At 38.8% G+C, this 15,498-nt stretch overlaps 1 protein-coding gene across 1 annotated transcript in view; it reads right to left on the bottom strand.

The window, feature by feature from the left end:
• Positions 1–15,498, bottom strand: part of STK3 (serine/threonine kinase 3) — a gene marked incomplete at its 5' end in the record, with an annotated part of 143,585 nt that overhangs the window by 101,603 nt on the left and 26,484 nt on the right. The window contains 2 exons of the mRNA XM_084260921.1: positions 7,117–7,284; positions 7,717–7,881. Of these exons, the coding sequence (XP_084117047.1) occupies positions 7,117–7,284; positions 7,717–7,881 (333 nt within the window). The remainder of the gene's footprint in view (positions 1–7,116; positions 7,285–7,716; positions 7,882–15,498) is intronic.

Raw genomic sequence — 15,498 nt, 5'->3', positions numbered from 1 at the left:
ATTGAGCACATTTTAACCAAAACCGTAAATCACAAGATTAAGGCTTTTTATATATATATATAAATTTTTATATAAAAAATAATCTACAGAGAAGGATTGTTGAAGTTCCATGAGGAATTTGCCAATGAGCCACAAACAATTATTTTCTGCAGAACCATAGTTGGCACTTCATTTACTTTCAATCCATTGCTAAAAAGTAACTCAACCACGGTGAAAACTTATGTCAAACTGACACAATTACCAAGTACCTAAAATCTGTCTCTCTTCACCTAGTGAAAATGACATAGCTGTAATAGCTACCAGCTGCCTTAAGATAATTTATTAATTATCCAGATATTTATTAATTATTCCAGATAATTTATAAATGTATTTTCTCAAGTTGCATGTAACAACCCACACTTTTATATACCTATTAAAGAACACTGACAAAATAAGCAATCAAGTCCAACTCTCATTACAGTGACAGCAAACACTAACTGGCATCTTCACTCACAGAAAAAGCAACTCTCATGATCACTAGATCGAATATCTAGATACTTAGGTTCTAGCAAACTCTGTGCATCTATCTCATTTAGATATGTACATCAGGTATTTGCTCACAAAAAAATGAATACAAATAGACATGCAAGTTCAAATGTACACAGTCATTTATTTTAATTTGTCCAACATTTCTCATCTCTCAACTCCAGAAGCCTTGTTGAAAGGAGTCAGGTCATGAACAGGGTGTCAGGAACCATCCTGCAGCTCAGCAATAACTTAACATACAAGAAGCAGTTCAGGTAAAGAGGTCTGTTGGCAGGCTACAAACACTGATCAATCTTCAAGGTTTAAAAAAACAAATTATTAAACCCCCCTATGTTTATTTTGACAAGTGAAATAAATCTTGAATGAAAATGCATTTGGCTCTACTTTTTTAATCAAATTTACCTCTGAAAGAAATGTCTTACTTTTTTTAATCCAAACAAACAAAAAAAGTCACCATACAGTTATTCACATTTTGATCGGAGCAGGTTCTTACTTACTGATTAGACATAGGAGTGTATTTAAATGAAAACTTAAGGATTTATTTTTAATGGACCTCTAAATACAATAAGTCTCACCTCCTTACGAGTTTAACCCTGAAAAGAAAGTTGTTGAACAAGAAGCGAACTACCAAAAATATAATTTCCACATGATCACTGGTATTAGCATAGGTACAACTGGTTTGAACCATATAATACTATCTCAAAGGAAAAATGCTCCACATCCTATTACCACATGGAGTTGTATTTCTTGTGGTGACTTAGGCAGGAAGCAACTCCTTTGACACTGATTTCTTTTTTTCCCAATCTATACAGAGAACGTACTTTATTTTCTGTTAGCCAAATACTGTCTGGTATTAATCATGCTCATTTTTCCTCATGAACAAAGTTATAAGAAATTGAAATTCTGACTAAAATAGTACCACAAAGGGAAATATATTATGTAGGAACACTTGCTTTCATCTGCATGCAAAGTGAAGGCCACTGGAAGTTTATCCCATGAAGTTCAGCTATATCACAACAATTACACTAAAAGATGGAAGAACAGATGAGACAGAAGGAGGGAGGTTTTCTGGTGGAATACCTACCCACGAAAGGTCTAGAACCCTGTCTCATTTTATTGATTTGCCCAACTAGAAAAAGTCCTAAAGGGCAGGTAGGACAGGCTACAAAAAAGAAAAAAAAAAAATCAGTTTGTCCCTTGCAACAGAGAGTTGTAAGGTCCATCTCCAGAGAAGCTCCACAGTCTGCAATTACTACTCTGTCAGACTCGCTCTGCATTAAAAATGCAGATGGAATCCAGAGCAGCCCAACCAGGACAGCAGTACTGGTCTAGCTCCCAAGCCAGGTCCAGCTCCCAAGCATGAGACAGTATCTAGATACACAATAACCTCTGATGTATGTACATACACAGGAGTTTCCTTAAATAATTACTAAGTTCTAATTATAATAAATTCATGAGCAAGCAGCTAGTAATACCAGTGAAAGGTCTTTCTTGTTACTTGGTTAGTTTTCAGATGGACCTATTTTCTGATCCAGGTCATCACATGGCCCCCTAAATGTTCATTACAACAGAAGCAGGTGATGAAAACGCATGGAAAGAGCAAGGAATACCACCTCTTGGCAGCCATCGCCTACATTTAGGTGGGTACAAAGCAAATACGAAAACTCTATTCAAAGCCTAGAGAGGTCCAAAGGTCTCCCAACAGCTCTTTGGGAAACCTGCAGTAAGACAGCTTCTCCAATTCCAGTCTACTGCCTCAACCATGTAACATCAGATTTTTTAAGACAGACAAGACACAATGGACGATGCAGAGGAAGGGGAAGTCAGGGGTTTTTGTTCTTTTATCTATATGCATTCCTACCATTCAAAAAACTGTGTTAGGGCCTCAAATGTTTTTTTTCAAGAGTTAAAATTTAACTATAATAAAATAATCTTAATACTTCAAGATGCTTAAAGGCACACAGATTATTTAATTGTAAGGGAACTACCATAACCTAGAATGCACAACAGAAACACTTAAGAATTATGACCTCTTTGAGGAATCATGCTCAGTGAGTTCTATCACAGCTCAGTTACTCCACAATTTAAGAGGTAGTAAAATCATAAATAGTAACGTACAATCAAAAAATCCATATTTTAAATCTTTCAGTATTAGCTGACTATCTAGAAACAGCAGGCAAGATCTCAAATTACAAATTAACAAAAAGTGTCTTACAGGAAGTTCTTAAAAGGAAAAGGGCTTTCAGAAGTTAAACGTCTTCCTAAAGATAAATGAAGGCACTAAAATAAGAAAACCATATAATATACTTTAATGAGGCTACCTAAATCAAAAGCAGCAATGCTGAGATAAGATAGGTGAACTCTCAAAGAAAAGAATAGAAACTGATCAGACAATTCCATCTCTTGGAGAGAAGAAATGCAAGAGTGACTGTCCTCTGGTATTGTCAGAAACATTTTTTCTTTTTACCTCTACTCAATTTCTGAGGAAAAAGAGTAAGTAATTTTCTCAGTGACTGAAAAACTGGTCTCAGTGAGAGAGTGATGCTCAACATGACAGCTTCCTCGGTTCTTGCAGCTTTACACAGCAATAATTCTCACTTCAATCTCCAGTTTTAATGCAGTATGTTCAGAATAAAAAACTAGGAAATGGTGTAAGATACATCAGGAATAAAAAGTTATTACAAACAGATTAGCCCAGGGTGGAAACGACACAGGCTAAGCAGGAGGCATGGATAATCTGGGTAAGTGCCATGGAAAAATAAATATCATGATTGGACTTAAGGCAAATGGAAGCAGTTCAAATTGGCTTCCTCCAATTCACTGCAAAACATGTGATGCCCACATGTCCATTTCCAGCAAACCTCACCATAAAGAAACAAAGCCCAATATTGTGAAGTGTTGAAAAACGCATCTACCACCAGCTTCTGCCATACCACAGCAACGTGAATTATTGCAGCTGCCTGATAAGCATGAAAGAAAAAAAGAGTTTAGGGGAAGGGTGGCTTTTTTTTTTTGGGGGGTGGGGGGGGGGTGGGGGTGGGAAGAGAGCTACCAGCATTTATCTGAAGTACATCATCCTGTCAGTAAGTGTCAACCTTGCAAAGAAGAGCAAACAATATGCAAGTTGCAGTTTTATAGTTAGCCTGCAATGCTTAAAGCATAGCTGTGGCCAAAGGCAGTAACTCCACTCAACCCACTTCTGTCCATTATACATACTCCTAAAACTTCACCAGCTCAGTTTTAGCAGGTTTCTCTCAAGTTAACTTCCCAGAACATCAGTTCCTGTATCCAACTCCACGTGAGGCCACTACAACGCTACTGTTTGCTTAACAGAAAGATCAGGAGCTCCCAGCGGTGGACAGGCTTCCCTTCACTTCACAGTCTTAACTTGATCATAAAAAATCACAGCCTTGCAGCAGTAAGTCATCATCTCAGTGCTTGAATATAAGGAAAATTTGTGGAAACAAGTGTTCCTAGAGAAAGGACCTGAAAACACAGCCATTTTAAAGGTTCAAGACTAGCTTTATGGCCAAATGCTGTTACTCCACTTGTTCACAAAACAAAGTATCAGCAGTAGGAGCTCTATTATCAAGTAAAAACTCTGCTGCTTAGAGGGTCTTCTACCAGAAACAAATTTTATATGACAACACAATGCCACATCTTATAGATTTTTTTTACAAAAAAATAGAAACAAAGAGAAATAATAAAGACAGATATTGCAGTTAGAGGAGAGACTATACACAGCAGTTAATGGTTTGAATTAAATTCAGGCAGTGACAGGACATAAATGCTTTATTAGAACAGGACAGCACACACGCTGCTGTCAGTGGGGGACACAGGAGCACAGCTATTAAAACATACCCCTGCAGCTTCAGAGTAGGGCTCTAGAACCACGCTGAAGCCCCCTGGAACTAGCTCCACTATAAACCTGTAACTGCTCATCCCCACAGGGCAATCAAAGGCAGATGCAAACACTGATAGCCACATGAACCCTGGTTACTTTGTGGCCTACTGCAATCAACATGCTTTCAGCCTTACTGGATGGGTTCAGTTATGCAGGTTTGAGTGACTTTTGCCTTGGCAGCAAATTCCTTGCTATTTCTCGTGGCTGCATCATGATGTTTTAGGGCAACCTTGAGGACATCTGTATTTTTTCCCCTCCTTTAAAACTATTTGACAACACTCCTTCTGTGATGAAAACTCAGAGAAAATACAGAAGTTTCACTTTTCATCACGAGCAAAAGCACAAAAGGACTCTGACATCAAATATGTGAGGCATTAGACCTACTGGGCTGGCAAACGGTCTTGACCTTTGAGCCTCAAATCAAGTATAACTGCAGGCTCTGTCAAACTCCGATTTGCAGCAGAGGGATATAGAATTGATGACACTTACGCAGTCAAGTATACTAAACCAGGAAATAACCTGCCGTTTTTCCCCCCACACATGAAACTCCATTTTGCACCCCTCCACTTCTCATTCCTTCCCAGCTGAAACTAGTACAGTTCTTTGGAGTAGCTGGAGTGTGGTTAAGCAGAGGAAGCTATGCTTGTTTGCATGGAATCTGCTATTTCCTCTCTGCCAAAACACTTGTTTAAAGAAGTCATGTAATATTTCTATTAAGCTGTAAATGCAGTTGACAAGGAAATGGCCTACTGGCAGTGCACTACCTTTGTGGCAGTGCCAACCAGCCTACAGCAAAACAGAGCACATGGTAATTTCAACATGCATTCCCAAGTAACAAAATTGTGCCTTACATAAATACCACAGAACTCCAGTAACATCTAGAAAAGGCAATGAAAATTTGCCCAAGCTTTCATGCTTGCCTGTATCAATTCTATGTCATAACTAAAACAAAGTAGCAAAGCATCTACATATGTCCAAAAGTTCTGTGAAGCTGTATCATATGACACTGGGAAAACTATTGCAACTTAAATCTGTGTACTTCTCGTTAACCACTGTAACAACTCACTAATAAAAATTAAGAAAAACTGTAGGTATCAAATATACAAAAGAGTACTAACTGCATACAAGCCCTTAAAAACCATAACGTAATTTATTAACAAGAACACATGTTCTATGTAATCCAGAATTGTTGTGCTAAATTACTTTGGCCTTTGATAGCACTCATTTGATTACAAGAATTAAACATATTCACAGGCTTTCAAACTCAGTGACCTTTGATTTATAAGCAGCTATTGTAATACGTATAAAAATCCTTTCAGATAATGTAGTCCTCACCTTTCAACAGCCAGTGAAACTACATATGTAACGATGTTAAAAGGGACTCAGATGTAATTAAGACACTTTAATTAAAAGTACAATCAAAAAACCCAGCGTGATCAAAAATATTTAATTTGTAATCAATAGTTCTTCCAAATATTTTTAATGTTACTCCATCTTTAATTAAATTCCCATCAAAAACAAAGCTCCAGAGATATTTACTCTGTTCTCAGCTTTCATCTGAGTATTCTCAGTTCGAACACTAACTTAAAAATAGTTAATTGCACAGGAAAAAAAAATATGGTGCAGGAAAATTACTCAGCTTCATTTCCAAAATTATGTAATTTTTCTAAATGCAAGACACTCACTTGCTTTAACCAAGCTGCACATTGCCATAAAACTTCAGGAAACAGCTCTGCTCCAAAAAACACACTCACACCCCACCCCCCCAAAAAAAAAAGAAGGAAAAAAGAAAAGAACCCAGCAGCTCTAAATGCACCTCAACTTATATATGCATCACCTTACAATAATATATGAACCTTCACTTTCAACAGTGGTGGCTTCCTTATATTAAGGGTCCTGACATACAAGGCACCAGCAGAGGAAAACGGAATTACATAATTTAGTATGGCTGCACAAAGATGAAGAAAAATCCACCTTTAGCAATATAAAGCGCCTCATTAACACCAAACGGGCTCCAGATATACACAATTCAAGAGAAGATTATTTCTTGATGCTCAGAGCAGACAGTGTAGCTACTCCATAGCTCATTTCAAAAAAGTATGACTAACAGCGGCAACTCTTACTTCTAGAGAAACATCGCTCCCCACGAACTTCTCCAAGTAATTCCTTTATGACTGCAACTTCTCAAAGCGACTAACTCTATTTACATTTTGTTCTGCAAAAAGTAAACTAATTCAGTATCAGACTTTAAGAGTCAGTAATAAATAAAAACTGTCAAGGACTGCTAATATTAGCAGTGCAAATCTAGGACAATACGGAACCCTTCTCTAGGCCATCTTTACTTTCAAAACTGCCTTTGAAAGGAGATGGCCTCTTGGTTACGGAACTCTCCATGTGCAGGCACAGTACAGAATAAGCTCTAAATGTTGCCTTCAAGTCAATTCAGCACTTAATCTTTAGTTCTCTCTCAAGTGGACACAAAGGCACTTTGAAACCTTACAGAGACATGTTAAAACACAGGTAAACTGCAATAAATAGTAAGCAAGGCAGCCAATAAAAATTCTTAGCCTTAACATCTTTGCTCATGAACATACAATTTTATGATTTTTTTTTTAAATTTGTTTTTAGATTTTTAGGTGGATTTTTTATTTTAATACACCAAGGAAAACACCACCACATGCACTTACCCTCATGGGATGAATGTCAGCATACGGAGGCTTTCCTTCAGCCATTTCTATTGAAGTGATACCAAGGGACCAGATGTCTGCCACGCAGTTGTATCCAATCTCTTGTATTACTTCAGGAGCCATCCAAAACGGGGTTCCTATAACAGTATTACGTTTTGCCATTGTATCCTGTAATTATATTATTTATGCAATTAAAACTAAGAATTTTTTTTTTAGATTATTTTGATATTAATATTATATTTCAAAGTTAAATTAGCCACCCAAAGGTCAAGTGGCAGTGACTTCCAGTTTAGGCCAGATTCACCCATCAGTCTACAGAGGCCAAACAGGTACTGATGACCATAAACTTAAACCACAAAAATTAGAGTGGGATCATCATCAGGCAGGTGAAGTACACTGGGTTATAAATATAAACAACTGAAAATTAAATAACCTTGCAATACATTAAATACTCACCCTGATAAAGAATGTTAACTCTACCAGTACCACCAGTCACTACTCAGACAAAATCGATGGTAGAAGAAAAAGACAGATGTAAAAAAACCATGACTGACTAGGAGCACTACAGCATTTTTAAATGATCTCTCCACAGGTACTTACTGTTAACTGGCCAGCCACACCAAAATCTGCTAATTTTGCATGTCCCTCAGTGTTAAGAAGGATGTTTCCAGCTTTTATATCTCTATGTATTTTTCTCATGAAGTGCAAGTATTCAAGTCCTTTAAGAGTGGATTTCAGAATAGTTGCAATTTCATCTTCTGTTAGCTGCAAGAAAGCATAAAACCATTTTCAGATACATATTTTAATTATTCAGAAGATTATAATTTCATAATGATTATTACAAGTAATACAGAAAATGTACCTGAGGTATTTTAATACAGAAATATGCCAAATAGCATTTACAACTCAGTTACTAGATTCTTACATATCTACAGTCCAATTACAGCTGCAGAACTACAGAAGGGGTTGACTGATGCAGATCAGGTGACAGAATATGCAATAGTCTCCTGCCTGTCCAACAGAAGTTACTAAAGAAGGATAGATGTTGATATCCTTCATAAAGACAGCTGCACAGTTTCAAAAATATGCAACTAGTATTTATCACTAAGATCATAAATACTGTCAAGTTATGCGTGAACTTTGTCAAAACAAAGGTAATGGTGGTTACGAATACCATGCACGTACCAGAATACTTCCCTGGAAAAAGAGATAGTCCTTCTTCTACTGTGGAAGGCTAGAGCTGTTCCTCAAATACTTTACAGCTTGCCTAACAAATGAGCACAGTCCTACATTTGGAGAGTGATTAAAGGAATGCCACATTTTCTGTATTTCTCCAATTCCTACATACAAAATGCCTGCTAAGTCTACACATAGTAGTAACAAGCTTTTGTCCACCAACACTAGTACTACATTGTTTTTAGTTTGCAGATTGCCAGCAATGAACTGAGAGCTTCTTCACAAGAACAAAACCACGTGAAACAAAAGCAAGTGATAAAGATGTTAAGAAAATAGCCAAATAGTTATTAAACACAAAGCTTGTGAGAAATGTAATTTTCAGGGATTGCTTGCTACTTATTTTCTGTAATGAGATAAAATAGTGTGGAGAAATACAAATGCCCCAACAGTTTCCAACTAGTTTACAGAATATTACTGAAGTCCATCAAGTAAATGATTCCTTTTAAGGCCACTGCCTTCGTTTTACATGGTATGTAAGTAAATGCTAATTTTTGAAAATAAGTATTTCTCACTCTGCCTGTGCTCCATACTGACACAAAGCTGTAGAACTACACCCATGCAAACATGTCCAAAGACCTTCCCAAAACCCTACTCAGCCCTGAAAAAGGACAACCAAGGTTTCTTATGCTAGAATGTGCCAATAACTTATCAGTTCTTCCTTTAATATGCAGACAGTTACAGAAAGGTTCAAAAATGAATGCCAACCAGATGCTACAGGCTTCCCCCCACCCCCATTCTTTTATTGTCATCAACTGATGCAAAGAATGACTACTCACTGAACTCTGGTGTTTTAAAATTACCTGCATCGCTCGGCAATTGCTAGATGTTATCCTCATAGGATAATAAAATCAGATTAAGCACATGGTTCTTAAATTTCACCCTTAAACACAGGTTTTGGTTTTTTAAATATCTACCAACAATATTAATTAGTTTGCTGTATATGCAAATGTTTCCTGTTCGTTCTTAAGTATAGATAGCCCATGTGGATTGTGCTAAATCATGTTACTATCGTGCTCTGAAGTTGAACAACTGAACTAACAGAAACCTCAACAGAGCTGGCCCTGAACATATTCTGTAGGATAACCCACATCTTAATAAGCAGAACTACCACTATGTGAACATAATGCAACATGGCAGCCCACAACTTTCAAAGCAGTTGCAGCCTCTTAATGTCTTCTGGTCTCTAAAAAAACATTCCTTTAAATAACATTTACCAGTGTGTAATACTATCTTCTATGGCCCCACTGAATTTTTAGCAGGTTTCTTTTTGTTCTTTAATAACTTGACTTTCAGTAGGACTTTCAGTTACTTCTGAGAATTAAAACAGAAGAATTGAGGCTCTTTAGAACTTCAGACTTCTTGAAGTCTAGAATACATCTTGCAGTTATACCCAGCTCTCTTCCATACCATGTTTGCTGTTTATTTTTCAGCCAGGATGAACAGAAAGATACTCTCAAATTTGTCAAGTAACAGAGTATCAATTGAGAATCAAAACTGAATTGAAGAGTAGGAAAAAAAATGCAAGAGGGTATTTACTGAACTCTGGAAAAACATCACAGAGGAAACACTAAGAAGTCTCTTTTGCTTGGCGCTTTTTGGGTTTTTTCAAACAGACCTGGCAAAGTTCATTTTTAAAGCTAAAAAAATAACTATTAAACACCTACTATAAATAAAGAGGTGGTGTAGACCAAAAACTCTTGTAGTCCAAAAACTCTTCTCTTATTTACTCCTCTAACGTGTTACAGAATTCATATACTATCACAAATTATATAATACACTGTATCAACTGACAAGAAGCTGACAGACATCTCATTACCAAAGAAAATAGAATACAGAAAAAAGGAGAGAATGAGCTTTTCATTTATAGGCTTCATAAAGTACGTGGACTATTGAGTCAGTTATCAGCTAGCACAGTTGCTTATCTTCATTACTTCAGATCTGCGTAATAGGAACATACAAGCTCCTGAACAAGTGTTATCAGAGTAGCAGCAGGAGTGAATCTTTTGCAGGTATCAGACACCCTGAGAACACTTCTTAGATTTTGGTCAACGTGTCATTTAGAATAAAAGCAAAACACACCTGTAAATTTGTCCCACATGATGACATTTCTCAAGGAAATACAAAGAAACTACTCATGCACCTGAAATTATATTCAATTACAGCATTCTAATGCTTTAATATAAGAAATAATGGATTTCACATATTCTCAGAAATTCAAGAAACTGCAAAAACTGAAGAGGAATACTCTGATTTGGCTGCAACAGAATTGCATTTTTCCACTGTTTTTCTACTTTTCCAATCCCATACAGAAAATAAATTAAGCAGTAACAATTTCTTCCAGTTTTGAAAGTGTTGGTACACATCCACGCTTCCCTCCAAAACACATACCACCAAAAGCCCACAAGAAACAAAAAACCCACTCATAATCACTCTAAGCCAACAGAATGACTCAACAGAAAAGAGAAAAAAAATATTAGTCAGCAAGATTAGCTGCTCTTTAGCTGCTCATAACAAGTTTAAATTATTTAACAAACAGAGCCACTTCGCTATTCCAGCTTCTATCCAGTCTCATAAAACCTGGGCGTGGAGCCCAAGGGCACAGTTACACATACATTTATTTAAAGAGTGGTGCCAAGCTCCAGTCCCTCCTTTCACTGCAACCTACAGCAGTAATTCCCACTGCATGTCACCCCTTCCACTGAACAACTGTAACTGACCCCAGTTAAAAATAAACCTGCCTGCCAAATTACTTCTCCAACAAATCAGTTCCCTGATTGAATTCATGGCACAGTCAACAAGGACACAGCAGAGTTAGAGCTGCTTGAATCGGCACTGCTTTCCAAATAAGTACATGTGTTACTCTGTCCAAAGAGTCCCAGTGACTTTTACAAACCTTTCCCTATGCAAGCAGATGATGACATCGATGGTGGCATTAGCTCCATGCTCCACAGCAAGCAGTTACCGCCTCTGCTGCATGTCATGCATTCCTTGCATGAATTCCTTGAAAGACCTCAGAGATCTTTCAGTGTTTCTGCTCAGTAGCACACTGCTCAAAGCCTGCATTTGTGCCAACTCTATGACACTTAAAGGGCTGTAACCAGGAGAAACCCTGCTATACACAGCTCCAACACAGCACCAAGGGAGTGAAACGATCTTCCTGATCCAGAGTCAAGCAAGAAGGGCCTTTTAAATTGCCTGTAAGATAAACTGAATTATAGTCAGAAGGATAAGAGACAACCCTCATTACATGAGCTCAAAGTTTAGGGCAGTTTAAGCTGTAGCTATTATGAAATACTGTATCATTCAACTCTGGCTGCACATAGAGGAGGCCAGCCACACTGAAATTTGGGAGTCTAGGTCAACAGTGAGTTAAACATGAGCCAGCAGTGTGCCCAGGCAGCCAGGAGGGCCAACAATATCCTGGTGTGCATCAAGCACAGCATTGCCAGCCGGTCCAGGGAGGGGATTGTCCCACTCTACACTGTGCCGGTGCAGCCTCACCTCAAGTACTGAGCACGGGTTTGGGTACCGCACTGTAAGAGGGACACAAAACTACTGACAGTGTGCAGAGGAGGGCAACAAGGATGGTGAAGGGTCTGGAGGAGGAATCTTCTGAGGATAGGCTGAAGTCCCTCAGTTTGTACAACCTGGAGAAGAGGAGGCTGAGGGGAGACCTCATTGCAGTCTGTGGCTTCCTGATGGGGGGGAATCAAAGGGGCAGGCACTGATCTCCTCTCCTTAGTGACCAGTGATAGAACTCAAGGGAACAGTACGAAGCTGTGACAAGGGAGGTTTAGGTTGGATATTAGGAAGAGGTTCTTCACTGAGAGTCACATGATGTTCAGTCACAGCACTCAGTCACATGGTGACTCACCTGGCCCTGTGTGAAGCCAGGAGTTGGACTTGATGATCCTTGTAGGTCCCTTCCAACTCAGGCTATTCTATGACTCTATGAATCATTCATGACATGCTGAACATTACACTTTGTCAGAGCTTTCCCAAATCCATCCACTTCAGAAACAGTAAAGTGTCCTGAATTCCCAACTTCAATCCTGAACACGCATCAAAGAATGATGATGATAATGCATACAACTTGGTACCAGCTTTCACCTAGGAACAGGTATTAAGTGAAATTGTGCTTAGCAGCCTCTGCAGAGAGTGGCTCTCTTCAGTGTGTTGTATTGTTGTAAGGAGATGAAGTTCAGTTCCTGAAAAATTAGTGGTTAAACCACATGGAGATTTTTTAATCAACTCTAGGTGAATAAATGCTTAGCTGCATGGCAAAATCCATCTCAAGAGCAGATGGTAACAGAACACCTGTACTGAAAAGTTAAAGAAGCTAAAGGCTGAGAATCCACCAAACCAGAATACAGCAAGCTCTAGAGCTCTGCAACCTGATACTCCACCTGGGGACGGAAAGCACTAGCACAGTTACGTGTTTTAAGCAATGTCAAAATACACACAGCGGTCAGCAGGGTCCACAAAAGTGAATTCCATCTAAAAGAACTAAGCAGCGAGCACGAGGCATGTTTATCAGAAGTAAGAGTAACAGGGAAAAAGAATGGAGAACAGGCTTACTCTGTCGTAAGTGTGCTGAGACACATCTATCCCAACTCCTACATGCACCCACTTGTGCTTCATGTCTATGCGTGCATATAACAATCATCTATATAACGTGACACAGTCACTAAAGCAATTCCTGCTGCATTATTGCTAAATACAGCCAAGTGTATGTATGCATCATAAGAGACAACATGTTTAGCTTTAATATCTTTAAGTATTTAGTGATACACTATGAATTTCCAGCCTTACTCAACAAGCCAAGAAAGCACACTTAGTTTCCCTAAACAAAATTAACTTTTCAAAAATTAGTGTACTGATGTACTGGACACTGTCCATGCAACCACAAAAAAAAATTTCAAAAAATTATTCACTTATTTTTGTGCAATTTAAACTTCTTGCAGAATATATACCACCTATATGTATCACTGAAAAACAAAATTCTCAAGGAAAAACCCTTCTAAAGCACAAATGTTATTTAAGTGTGGCAGTATGGATGGCTCAGCTTGCATACACACACCATTTCTACTCTTACTGGGCACAAACGTTGTACAAAAGTTCTAATTAGTTTGTTTCTGTAAACCAAAATTGTCTATTGCATTTGGGTTTGCACAACACTAACGCTATCACCCCAAAGTAAAGGGATTCCACAATAGCCCTAAGGAACACCCAGTAAGTTAAATGATGGTTTGAACAGAAGGTAAGTATGCGTTCCTAAGGCAGCTTTAGTTTTTGAAAAATTAGTGATTGAGGTCCCTGCTGACTGGAAACTAGCCAATGTTACTCCAATTTACAAAGGCATGAGGGAAGACCCAGGAACCTACAGATGTGTTAGTCTAACCTCAGTGCCTGGAAAAATTAAGGCGAAGATTATACAGCACACTACTGAGAGGCATTTAAAGAACAATGGAATCAGCAAGCAGTCAAAAAAGGGCAAGTCCCGTTTCATTAATTTGATACCCTTCCATGACAACCTGCCTTTGAGATGAAAGGGAAGCAGAAAATGCTGGTTGCTGGAATTTTAGTAAGGCTTTTAATACTGTCCAAAAGGATGCTGTGAGGGACAAGTTGTCTAACTGTGGGATAAGCAGGTTCAGAGTGCACTGGGTGAAGAACTTGCTGAAGGGCAGATCACAACGAATGGGGCTACATCTGGCTGGTAAGTTGTCATCTGCACTGTTCCTCAGGGCTTAATTGTAGGGACAGCTAGCATTCGGTACTTTTATCAATGATCAGGATGCAGAGGTTGAACGCAGCATTAGCAAGTTTGTTAATAATACCAAATTCAGAGGCACTATTGACTCTTGTGAGAGACAGGAGGGAGGCCTTACAGATCTATTGAGATCGATCTGAGCATTCAGCCATAATTAATGGCATGAAATTTAAAAAGTCCAAACAGCACATCCTGCACTTGGGATGGAGTAGAAACTCAGAGAGGAGTGGCTGGAAAGCAGCCCTGGAGAAAGGGATCCAGAAGTGCTGGTCGTCAGAAGGCTCAAAGGAAGTCAGCAGGTAGCTAAGAAGGCAAACCGCATCCTGAGGTGCATCAAACACAGCATTACCAGCCAGTCAAGAGAGGTGATTATCCCACTCTATTCAGCATTGGTACGGGCTCACCGTGAGCACTGCACGCAGCTCTGCGCCCCACACTTTCAGATGGATGTTAAGGGACCTGAATGTGTCCAGATGAGGACAACAAAGCTGGTGAAAAGGCTGAAGGCATGTCCTATGAGGAGCAGATAAGGATTTCTGGCTTGTCTAGTTTGGAGAGAAGGAAGCTGAGAGGCGAGTTCATTGCTCCCTTACAGCTTCCTGAGGAGGGTACATGGAGAGGGAGCTGCTGAGCTCTTCACCCTGGTATCCAGGGACAGGATGTGTGGCAATGGTTCAGACCTGCACCAGGGCAGGTTCAGACTGGACAGGAGGAAGCATTTCTTTACCAAGTGGGTGGTCAAACACCAGAACTGGCTTCCTAGAGAGATGGTCAATGCCCCAGGCCTGTCAGTGTTTAAGAGGCAGTTGCGCAATGTCCATCACAACATGCTTTAACTTTTGGTCAGCCCTGAAGTGGTCAGGCAGTTGGACTAGATGATTGTCATAGGTCACTTCCAACTGAAATGGTTTATTCTATTTTTACTCCCTGTGATGAAGATAGCTATTAATCCCATTTCGATTTTACACTACATTCCATCATTCTAAACTTGTATTAAAAGGCTTGAAGAACAGATTACCTAAATGCATCACTAGTTTAGGTCTTCATATATACAAACTATTAAAAAACTCCACTCTTCTGGGGGAAATTATTTTTATATATCTTTTATATAAAATAAACAACAAAACACAACGTATGGCTGTTCTTTACATCACACAGAGACTACTTGGCACATAAACTAACAGAAGCCTGATGCAGTTTGGTGGAATAGATGAGGCAGATTTTAAGCCTGCCCATTGCTGGAAGCAACAAGGGACCGAAGTATACAAACCTGATCCAAAACTTCCTCCAATCATTTGTTTACTCACAAAATCTTGCAGAAGTACAAATAAACTCTTAACGTCAGCATCAAAATACTTCCTAATGACGTCTCC

Source organism: Gallinula chloropus, assembly GCF_964237585.1.
Source record: "Gallinula chloropus genome assembly, chromosome: 2".
NCBI classification, from domain to species: domain Eukaryota; kingdom Metazoa; phylum Chordata; class Aves; order Gruiformes; family Rallidae; genus Gallinula; species Gallinula chloropus.
Note: the sequence above shows the minus strand (reverse complement) of the source record. Positions and strands in the feature narration are given on the sequence as shown.